The following is an 11,499-nucleotide window of genomic DNA, read 5'->3' as shown; positions in this document are numbered from 1 at the left end:
ATGAGGGAGCTGGTAGTCTAGTCCAGGATGAAAAATTTGCTGTGGAGTATAAGTAAACTAACCCATGCCCACCAATAAAGATATCCTATTTATAAACAATGCCTACCTGGAGATTAAAATAAAAATTCTAAGACTGGGGGGACATCTCTTGTATCATCTTCATTCTACAGACGGCAAACTGAGACAGAGATTAAATGCTTTGCTGAAGGTGCCATAAGAAGCCTGTGTCAGTGCCAGGACTAGAGTTACCTGTGCCTCAGCCTGCGCCTCAGCCACAGGTTCCTCCTTGTTTTGAGCACAGGGTAGATCTGTGCTATATACTGACACAACTACTCCGACCTAGTAAATGTCATTCTCAATTTTCACTCATTAAAAGGACAGAATCGGTTAGACTGAGTGTTAAGGATGCTGCTGGGCAATGAAAATTGAAAGCCCTACTTTCAGTCTCACCCACTGGTGATAGGGAAGGTAGCCAGCTCAAGTTTTGCACTTGAAATAATATCAACAGCGGTCAGTAGGGTTTTGGGAAGCAAATCTAATAGGTGCATCTAGATTTGGCAAAGAATGAAAAGAGCATTTTCTTTCCACTGGTTGCTGGCTAGTAAAAGCAAAGGGGTGGAACACATCCAAGTTGCAAAACTTGAATACAGTTACTGCTATCTGCAAATGGGTGCCCCTCCCCGCTCATGTGAGCTACACAGGCAAAAGAGAATGACACATGTGCTGTTTCCTTTTCCAGTTGTAAAGGGGTCAGGAGCCAGGCAAGGAGAGCCCGAACAAGAGGAGCATTTTCCTGGGCTCTTCCAGCTGTTCTGTTCAATCCTGCCGTCGGTTCTGAGCAGGGAAGAGAGACTGTCAAGACAAATAAGGCATTTTTCAAAGGCGTAAATTATGAGTTACCAAAACAATACAACATCTCAACCACGTGAGTACTCTTATTCCCCCCACCCCACCCCCCCCTTACAATAAGAGTGGTTTTTTCAGTCTGCTGCTTAAAGAAAAGATTGTCTAATGTGTTTCATATGTAAAAAGGAAAAAAAAAAAGAGAGAGAGAAAAAAAAAGAAAGAAAAAAGAACGCCTGAAAGTAATCCTGAAGAGAAAAAGTTGTGATGAAACTGTTTTCCTTTTTTATTCTTTGTGTTTGTGCACGCGCGGGTGTGTGAAGAACTGAAAGAGGCTCTGCAAACTTTGGCTTCTGAATAGGAACAAGCAAAGTTAGTAACGTTTCTGCCTAAACCCTGGCTTAGAAAAGTTTCATTTGAATGCTTTTCCCTCCCCCCACCTTCAGGAATGAAAATATAGAGCATTTCAAAAGCATACTGACGCTTTTCTGAGATATTAATGGTGCTGCCCAACTTGTCTTCAGAGTTTCAAGCTGTCTGTGTGTAATATGAGACACAAGCCACAAACTGGCAGTCTATATTTAAAGCCACAATGCATTTCTGCTCCTGGAAATTTAGAAACGTGGGATTAAGGACAAGCAAATTAGTTTCTCAGCAAGAAAGGGTACAGGAGGGCAAGTCCTCTGCTGGCGTAACTCTGCATATTTCAGTAAATTTTAAAAGAGAGTTTGGCCTGAACAGTCAAGTGAGCACGGAGGCTCAGCTGCAGCGTGGTAGCGTTCATTTTGGGACAGTATTAAAAAGAAAGCAGAGGGGAAGAGGGAGGATTCTGTTTTCATAAGCTGAGAAAATCAATGGGAAAATTCTGAATATTCAGTGCTGCAATAGCTCCATATCTCTTTTATGGCTTTAGTATAATCTTTGCTGTTTTAATTGAAGACAGTAGCTTTGTATTATTCTTAATAAATATTCTTTTATATAAAATTATAAAATAATAAAAAATATCTGCCAATAGCAGAATTGTTTAGCATACCATGGTACCAGTAATGAAGGCAAAAAGTACAGACGACACTGCTGTGATGTGCCTGTGGTTCAGGATTTGATCCAGAGACTGCTGTAAGAATATTTTTTCTGCGTGGATGTTGACACTGATGATGTTTCCCAAGCTCTGAATGAGGCAGGCTGATCCAGCAGAAATGACACAGTGAGCAGCACCTCTGCAATCCTGACCAGTAATTTCTATTTACCCTTCAGTCCTTTTTGCAAGTTCTAACCAACAAGAAAGATTAGATACTAACTTTATATTATTTTTTGATCCTTTTTATTCAGCAGTTAAGAATATTATAGCTTGTTTTGTATTGTTTCTATTATGGCTTGGTTTCTATTATTGATAGGAAAGAAACATTCAGGGTTCTGAGAGCTTGGGTTTGGAAAACCTTGAGTAATTTTCTGCCATTGGTGCTCTCCAAGCTTGTGCAGGTGGGTGGTTGTGACTCACTGAGATGCATTTTGTTCATTGTGCAATATCAGCAAGGGTCCAGACCCAATCTTGTATCTTTAGTGATGGGCTTGGCCAGGTGACAAGTCCAGGACCAGTTCTAAAGTCCTGAATACATTACAAATTACTTCTCTGACAGACCCAGATTGTTCGAGGACTCCACAGAAGGCCCTAGGGTGAATCTGGATGAGGAGTTAGTACCCCAGGGGGCCTTTTGTCTGTTCATAATGAAAAAAGGCTGATTCATCAGGTTCTCTTGTTTTTTCCAAAATCTAGGCAGGAATTCTCAGCTTGAACCATTTTAAGATCATATGATTGCCAGTGAAAATGAATGGCCTCCAATCTAGCTAGAAGAAGTATTCTGACTGAAAAATATTTACTACCTATTCTTTATTTGACCTCAGAATTTCCCTTACTGATTCAGACAGGATGTTCCTTTATTTAGTTTCAGTCTCTCTTTGTTTGATTTTTTTTTTTAAAATTACATGTATCAGATTTATGGATTAAAACCAAAATTAAATTAGAGGGAAGTCTGATAGTATTCTATTCCTGTATAATGCAAGTTTGGTGCATTGTTTTTATAAAGGTAGAGGTTTTGGGGGTAGGTCTTGTGGAAAAGGGTCCTATTTCTCAGTAAAATTCCTGCAATTTTTGCAAGAAACAAGATATTGAAAGATCAGTGTACTGACAGGCACTGCACAGCATGGACAGCAGATGTTTGCCAGAGAGGCAGAGTAATTGGGAAGACAAATTTGCTTCATAACCATAGTGAAAATCTTTGAAATGGGTGTGAAAATGCATAAAGAATCAGTAAAAACCTTTGACTATACTGAACATATTAATTCTTTGCTGAATACCTGCAGGTGAGACCACAGAGCACCTGCCTACTGATGTAAACTGAACACTGTTAAGTTACCTAATTGCTCGTGTTCTTTGCTTATCTCCTTGTGTTCGCTCAAGGCTGATAAGGAATTTGTATTCATTCTATAAATACAGTATGATCCTGGCAATTCAGGTGGGAGCAGACTACTGTTTCAGATTTAAAATATTCAACTCTGTGAAACTTGCAAATGTATTCCGCATCGATATGGGGATGCTACACCATCTAACCTTGGGCACTTCCCATGCCCAGCTCAGATATCCCACTGCTTTGAGTGGACTCTCTGTATTACTCAACAGAGAGGCAAGGGAGCCAGTAATTCTACCTGCTGATGTTAGGCAGTGTGTGTATATTTACTACGTCATTAATTGTTAATGGACATTTGTGTGTGGCTGGAGTAAAAATGGAATGCCTAAGTAAAGCAGTCTGTTACCAAAGCCAAAAATGGAGTTCGGTTTGGATTTCATTGACTTGGATTGAATACAATACTGTGCTGTGGATATGTATCCAGTTTGGGGTTTTTTTTTAGTTCTTCTGATATAAAGTGGACCTAGCCTGACTGCACGAATCTCTGCTCAGATGTACAGGCAGTAGATGTCTGATTTATTATAAAATCTGAGGAAATCCATAGGTTTGTCAATCTCTGTTGAGACTGCAGCTTTTGTGCTCTTCCTTTTAGACTGCACTGACCCAGTTTGGAGGCAATGGGACAGCTCAAATGAGGTGAAGGACTCACGCAAATAAATGTCACCTGGTCAAAGTTTGGTCTGGGAGGCAGTGATCTATGCAAAACCATCTTCAGGGGTCAAACGTTTTCATCCCTTTGGAGAAGGTGCTCTGCACCTTACAGGACTTAATCCATACTCAGCATGCTGGGACTGTTTTATTTGGAACCTTGTATACTCCAAATGCCAGCCGTCAAAGGCGTTAGTGGTTAAGGAAAGCAGTTTGTGGAGGCTTCTCTTCCTCACCACCTACCAGCAGAAAAGGTTTTTCTTCTGGGCAGGTAGCGAAGCAGTCCAGTCTGTGCTTTGCAGAACAATTGGCCCAAAGGGAAACCAGGAGTCAAGACTGGACCTCAGGCCATGCCACAGCTGCAGAAAAAGGAAGAGGGTCAGGAACAGGGTGAAGCAAAGCATGCCTTGTGAACTGCACGTTTTCCATCTGCATTGCCAGCTGTAGTTCAGCAGTAGCCCAGCAGTGCAAGCCCTGCTCTGGGGGGAGCAGACCCTGCTGCTGCCTCTGTCCCACAAGCTGGAGGTCTCAGCTCCATCATGCCCATCTTCTCCACCTGCCACAATGACAGCTAGGGTTTCTGGCAAAAAGAGTCAAGTATGTGTGGGATGTCCCCTCCAGAGAGGTTGAGAGCTTGCCAAAGGTGCCCCCCCCCCCCCCCCCCCCCCCCCCCAATAAAGGCAAAGTGAATGGTGAATCTGGTTATGACAGCAGCCTTGCCCTATCTTTAACTCATTTTGAGATACATTTTGGGGCTGCAGACTGATCCTTTAAATGTTCATGGAGCAGTACCACTTGGGTTTCACACAGGGCCTGTGAGAAGCCACAGATGATCCCCGTAGGCTTTTAATCACGTTATTCACTGTCTTGGCAATAGATTTGATTTCATTGCCCTTAATCAACAGAAGCACTTGTCTGTGACAATAACTAATAAACAAAAATGGAGGCTATTGATTATGAAAATTTTGGTCATCACTGGTAAACTTGTGAGCATTTATAAGCAAGGAAACCTATAGATTATAACAACCTCTCATTTTTAGCACAGAAGTCTCAAAACAGGTCCCACAAGCATTTATGTAAATTGGCTGCCTCTGCTTCTATATTTGTCTCTCACCACTGTGCATATGAATTGGAAAATTTGGCTTTATACCCCAGGGCTTTCCCTGACACCCCAATTGCCTGAGATGTTGATGTGAAAGTCTGTGAATTGAAAGACCCAGAATGCACCTGAAATTTCAGTAATTAACAGCAGAAATGTTGGTAAACCTCTAAGCTGGAGGGAATGGGCGGGATGTCCACCCAGATAGGAGTCTGCTTTTTTAAAATACACAGCTCTCAGCATTTCTGGACACTGCTTTTCACACATACACACACACACACACAAATAGGGGGATGGAGAAAAAGAAAAGAGAAGCCAATTATTTACACAATAGATGTTAAAGATTCAGGTTATGGCTGGTTATGTGCTTAAGCCTATTAGTATTACAGAATCATGCAGTGTCTGCATCTCATTGCTGATACTGCTGCACCTTTCTTTCTAGGCTCTGGTGGAATATACCCTGTATCCACCGCTGTTCAAATGACTGAGTCCAATCAGCAAAGCCTTTTGTACAACAGGCTTTCAGGACTGCATTCTCTAATGAAAGTCTGTTTGTGTGTCTGCTCTGTGGAGTGCCTGTCTCTATTGTTGGGGCGGGATTAGTATTCCTATAGCATACAGAAATTCAAGCCAGCAGAGGGATCTGATTGTGCTAGGTGCTGTATAGGCACCCTTTCTTCAAAAGGCTGGTAGCCTACCTAAAGGATGGATTACAGGTAGGAGAGAAATGACTGCTTCCCAGGGGCACTCTGGAGAGGCAGCTTTTGGCTGTGGGAAGGCATTTTTAGCAGCCAGGAGGCAGGAGCTAGTATTGATTCCAATAGACCCACTGGGGCAACAACTCTTTGCTTCCCACTCTCTAATTTTGTAACACATGCTTAGGAAAAAAGGTAGGTCTGAAATCATTTAGCAATTGCCCTATTTATTTCCCACAGAAAGAACAGAAAAATTTTACACATGATATTTGGTGCTAGTAGAAACTTTGTTTACTTTTTCTTCTTTTTTTACCTCACATTGAAGTTGTGATAGGAAATGCATGAAAAATTGAGGGACACCCAGATGTTGCAGTGACAAGAATACATGAACACCTTAGCTGGGCAAATATTTGGACAGCACACAGACTGTTTTACTTACTTCTGAAAGACTTAAGTTCCTAAGTCAAATGAATTTGGCAGTGTTACCCCAGTAATGAGTTGATGAAAAATTCACCAGCTGCTAGGCGTTCTGAAAAACTACTTGGTGAATGAAGAAAAGTGGCACTTGGAGAAATCAGGTTTGGTTTGTCAACAATTTATGAACACGCATGGAGAAAGGGACTGTCTTCTCTGGATGATTTATTTGTAACCCATAACTCAATTGCATCAAGTAACAATACTGCAACATTATAACAACAGACATGCAGCTCGTAATTTGTAGCTGAAATAAGATCTGAACTCTGTTTCTCCAAGAGTCAGCATGGTCTAATTCACACCAGATTCCCAATGTTAGCATGGAAATCAAATGCACTGTCTGTGCTATGCTGCTCCCTTATTGCAGATGTACCTCGCACGTGTAGTTTCACCAATGAGACATCTGGCTAAGTGATTTTCCTCTTAATTAATCTTCTCATCTGCAAAGGAGGCCAGTGTCTCATATCTTCTCTTCTGACATATGTTTCACCACAGGGTTCTTCCTGATGAAGCAGAAAACTTCACTTAAAATCTCAATGGGTTAAACTAGTTCTACTGCATTGAAGTTTTAAAGTGATTTTTTTCCTTCTCTCTCCCTCTCTTTTTCATCTTAGGGGGAAAAAAAAGAAATCAGTTATTTCATGAGGGTCTACCTCTTTCTTCTTCAGATAAGCCCTGAAATGGAGTTAAGCTTTTTATCAGTAAGTTGCAGGGGGGTTTTTGAACACACCCTGAGACAGCTCCATGTTATCATGAGTGATAAATGCCTATTTTACTGGAGACTGTATGTTTAAAATGTCTAGTTTTATGAGGCAGTCCACCTTATAAAGAGCATATGTGACAAGGTCACAGCAATGCAGAATCAGACATCAAGTCTTTACATATGTGTAGGTGGTTAGATTTGCAAATAGAGACTATTTTAGTATCATCAAACCCAGAAAATGGATTTGAATTCTTTATATACATACATATATGCACACACACAGTGTATCTATATATAATATACTGTATAACGGTATGCATATATATACACAGACATACATATCTATACACGGACACCCCTCTTCACCACTTACATGGCTTTTCACTAGTCAGACTTCTCAGTATAGGGAGTTTTATTTCCCTGACCATATCTCTATTCACAGATCAATACCCACACAAACACGTTTCCCTTTTTGTATGATAGATACCTTCAAAAGTGGCAGAAAAAAATGACTGTATTTTTGAAGGCTTAGCAGAGGCATAAACTCAAGAACAAGAAAGAAAGCAAGGAGATGGTTTGGGCTACATAAGAAGCTGAAAACATTACAAAAAATCCTTTTTTTATGATATAGTAAAACATTAGAGAAACAGCCTTATACAAACTATCTCTTGCAGACGCCAGATTCAGATGTCTCTCTGCTGACTGTATATACAGTTGGAGCGTAGCAGCGCATGACGGTATAGACACTGAGTCACTCCATGTTTTGAAATTAAGCATCTACGTTACTTGCCTGAATCCATCTTGGAGACTACTACAGGACCCATGTCCATATAAGCAAAGATTCAGAGAAAAGCAATGATAATAAGAAGCAAAGAGGAAGTAGATGTTCCATATGGCTCAAGCTATTTAAAAAGGGAGAACCCAGATTAGGACAGGCCATGTCTGCACTCTTCTTCAGGCAGTGAATGGTTTAAACCTCAAGCAGGCAGGAGATTGGGTCAGGTTTGTGTTCTTCTAGTAGCTCATCTGTGCTGGGAGAATTTGGTACTTGCATCTTCAGGACAGTTTTACAGAAAAACTGGTCATTTTAGCGTGTTCATGCTGAAAAAAATTTATTCTTTAAAGAATAACTACCCTCGTTTGGAAACAGAATACTTATTCAAGAATCAATTCAATGTTATTATGTAATTGTTTCACCTCAAACAGTTACGGGAAAATGAATTTATACTGGAGTAGCTTTCACAGAATTGTTACTCCAGGTTCACTTGATCCTTTTGTGTAGGCAATTTTTTTCTCTGTACACAAGAAAAATAAGCTTGTTTTCTTTGCAACAGCATTCTTACTAAGACAAAAGCAAGAGGCTTCTCATCTGCTAATTGGATGTTTCAAACATTTCAGTCACTTAACAAGAGATGAAACAGCAGCCCTTGATGACCAAGTTCAGCTAAACCAAATAATCCTTAGTTAAAACAAAGAGCCTGAAAATCACTTAACCACAGGTTACTGAGGACTTACATGTATGAATGAGTAGAGGGAAAAAATGTTTCTAGTGCAAGGTGAAGAGGTACCATAACAAGGCAGTCATCCAAGAATCCAGGAAACCTGTATATATTTTCAAAAATTCTAAAGTATGTTTAAAATGACACCCTGAATGTTTTTGGTTTATTTCTATCTTCTGTGATCTATATGGGTGTATTGTTAAAATTTGCTTTCAAGGTTTTCTTAGCATGTATTAGGGCTATAAATTTACCAATTTATTAAATTATTGCTGTATCTGTGATGCAAGGATGCTCTGAGAGAGTGGACCAGACTCTATCAATACCTCTCTCTCACACCTGGCCTCCCAAGTTGTCTAGTTCAGGTACCCTCTGCACCTCCTAGTCCTTCCTGTCTGACCCTTTCTCAGCCCACAGGTAAGTGCTCATATCTCAATACAGGAAAGACACACAGGTCCCAGTTGTTAAATGCTATTCCCTCCCTTTTTTCAAGGACCTCCCACAGTCCTGACAGTGGGAAGGAAGAAAAGCATAGACAAGGAAGACATACATCTTCCCCTGTCCTCCTCTGGGCTGAGGCCTTGTTTCCTTTGGGAATCACCCCCCTTATCCATCTCCCTTCCTCTTCTCTGTTGGTTTGGCTTTGTTCTTTCATCTTCACAGATTGCTACAAAACACCTCCCCCCTCCAGATCTTTCCTGTCATCACATAGGAATTTTTATTTACAACCTGGGACACACCTTATACATCCTGGATCACACGATTGAGAGAGTTCGTTATTGTCTGTCTCTTTTGAATTTCCATAATTACATCAGTGGACTTTGATTTTTGGACTGTGTTGCATAGAAATCCAATTTTACTCTCACTGAACCCATTGGGAGTTTTTAGTTTAAAGAAGCCTATACTACCAGTTGTTAATGGCAATTAAGCCCTTGGTGGAAACAGGGCAATATACACAGGGTTAGGCTACATCTCTACAGAAACTCCTGCCTAAGCTGTTGAGCAGAGCAGAGCAGGAAGCACAACTGCTGTTGGGAGCCATGCTTCCGTTCCAGCTTCCGCTTTGCTTTGGGAAAAGGAGAAGTCATGGGGTTTTCACTCTTTTTCAAAACCACTCAGTGTGCTTTGCACACCCTATCACTTTTCCTTTTGCCAATCCTACTCTTGCCCCAGTCATGAGGAAAGAGTGGAGTGAATGGCTTCTGTTAACATCAGCACAGCCAAGAAGAGCTGCACCAGGTCAGAGAGGAGAAGGGTGCTTTGTAGGTCCCTCTTGTGCAGGCTGTGTCCACCGAATGGAAAGGAACAAATTCTGAAACTTGTTGATTGCCTTTGGCACTTTCCCATCTCCCACCGAGAGGTGTCTTCTCCTCCATACGTACAGATTGAGCAACAGCTAATGTCAGGATCCTTGATTATTCTTAAAAAAAATGAAGTCACCTTCTGTTTCACCTTTTGTAGAGCTGGATGGATCTGGTCCCTCCAAACACTTTTCTCATCCTGCTTACTTGCCCACCCACTTCACCATATATCCCCAGTTTATGCTTCCTCCTTCTCAAGCTTACCTTTCCACACCCTAACCCAAGAATCCAGATCTCATTTCTACTTACTTGCTGTACAAGGGACAATTTGAGATTACTTGAAGTCCAAGCCATTACCACAAAGGCAGTGGTGGTGTGGTGACTTCATGTAGTGAGAGATGGAAAAGATGGTGGTGTACAGCCCAGTCCCAGGAAGAAGCTAGATTGCTCATAGCCTGGGTTAGCCAAGTCCTTCCTCTGTTTCCAGCTCTCCAGTCAACGTCTCCTTCCTACTCATTATTAATAGCAAGCTCCCACCATCTTTCTTCTCACATCCTTCCCATTCCTTCTTAACAAAATACGGTCTCCTCCATTGCATGAATTTATCCTTTTTGCTTTGTTTAGTCTGCAGATTCCTCAGGACAGAAATCCTCTCTCCTTCCGTCTCCTTTCTAAACAAAAGTCACCCATTATTTGCCACTTCATTGCTGATGGCAAAGAGCACTGACCACATCCATCTTTCCAAGTTACCTCATCAAGTTGCTCATTCTGGCCTCCTGAAGCATAAAGATAAAATGCAAAAAAAACAACCTTAGGTAGGACATCAACTGGCAAAGTATATCAAGTTGGAAGGACTTTAGTGTTTTCTCCTTGAAAATATTTTCCCTCTAAACATATTTATTTGTATTCTCTGAGATAGTCTCTAGACTGTGGAGATCAAAGCATGCTGGAAATCCAGCAGAGTTTTAAAGTGCATTAAAGGTAGCGTGTTTCAAAGCCACATGCCTGAACATTTAAGCACCATGGAAGAAATGAAGTAGCAGGTGGTAATACATGTAAACATGATTGTTCTAATCTTCAAACTTTTCAACTTGTCAAAGCCTAACTCTGTGACACAACGTTTGACAAAGAGCAAAAATAAAGGATGCTGCATGCATACAAAGACACACAGGAAAGCATAAAGCCCAAAGACACCAGTCAGCTTTGGGGTTTCTCTTTCAGCTACACATCTGCTCTTGCAAGTCATTTACAGCAATAAGGATGTGGATTTACCAGACTTAAGTGGAACCTGGCAACTCTGAGCATGGAGCGAGTGCTTCTTTGGAGATTTAAATAGAAAAATGTAGTTCTCTGCTGCGTATTTTTCACCAAGGAAAATAGTATAAAATGCCATCCACTACAGACTAGTGGCATTTGTAAATGTCTGCATATTGTGAATAGATAGATATAACCAGTCTTTAATGTTCCTCACTTAGCAACTGAAGCATTGTCAAAATATTTTCAGGTGGTTTCACAGAGCCAAAGTGAGACAAAATGCATCTCTTTTTCTTTTTATTACTCCTAAAGAAATGAGAACATAATAATGAGAGATATCCACCAGATCTAACCCCTTTCCTGCCTTAACTTTTGGTGCTTGTTTTCTGATCAGCTGTAGCTGCAAACAGAAATCTTCATCACCTGAGGTCCTGGCATGTAAACTAATAGTTGCCCATTTCTGTCTCCTTCACATTTCTGCAGTTTCTCAGGAAATTCCTTACTCATTGCAGGTTAGCACT

General features: G+C 40.9%; 1 protein-coding gene across 1 annotated transcript in view; it reads left to right on the top strand.

Moving 5' to 3' along the window:
* Positions 1–715: 715 nt before the first annotated feature.
* Positions 716–11,499, top strand: part of GYPC (glycophorin C (Gerbich blood group)) — a 34,518-nt gene continuing 23,734 nt past the window's right edge. Inside the window, exon 1 of the mRNA XM_005237668.3 lies at positions 716–925. Within this exon, the coding sequence (XP_005237725.1) occupies positions 892–925 (34 nt within the window). The 5' untranslated portion in view covers positions 716–891. The remainder of the gene's footprint in view (positions 926–11,499) is intronic.

This window comes from Falco peregrinus, chromosome 8 (assembly GCF_023634155.1).
Source record: "Falco peregrinus isolate bFalPer1 chromosome 8, bFalPer1.pri, whole genome shotgun sequence".
Classification (NCBI taxonomy): Eukaryota; Metazoa; Chordata; class Aves; order Falconiformes; family Falconidae; genus Falco; species Falco peregrinus.
The sequence above is the reverse complement of the archived record's forward strand: the minus strand, read 5'-3'. Positions and strand labels throughout refer to the sequence as shown.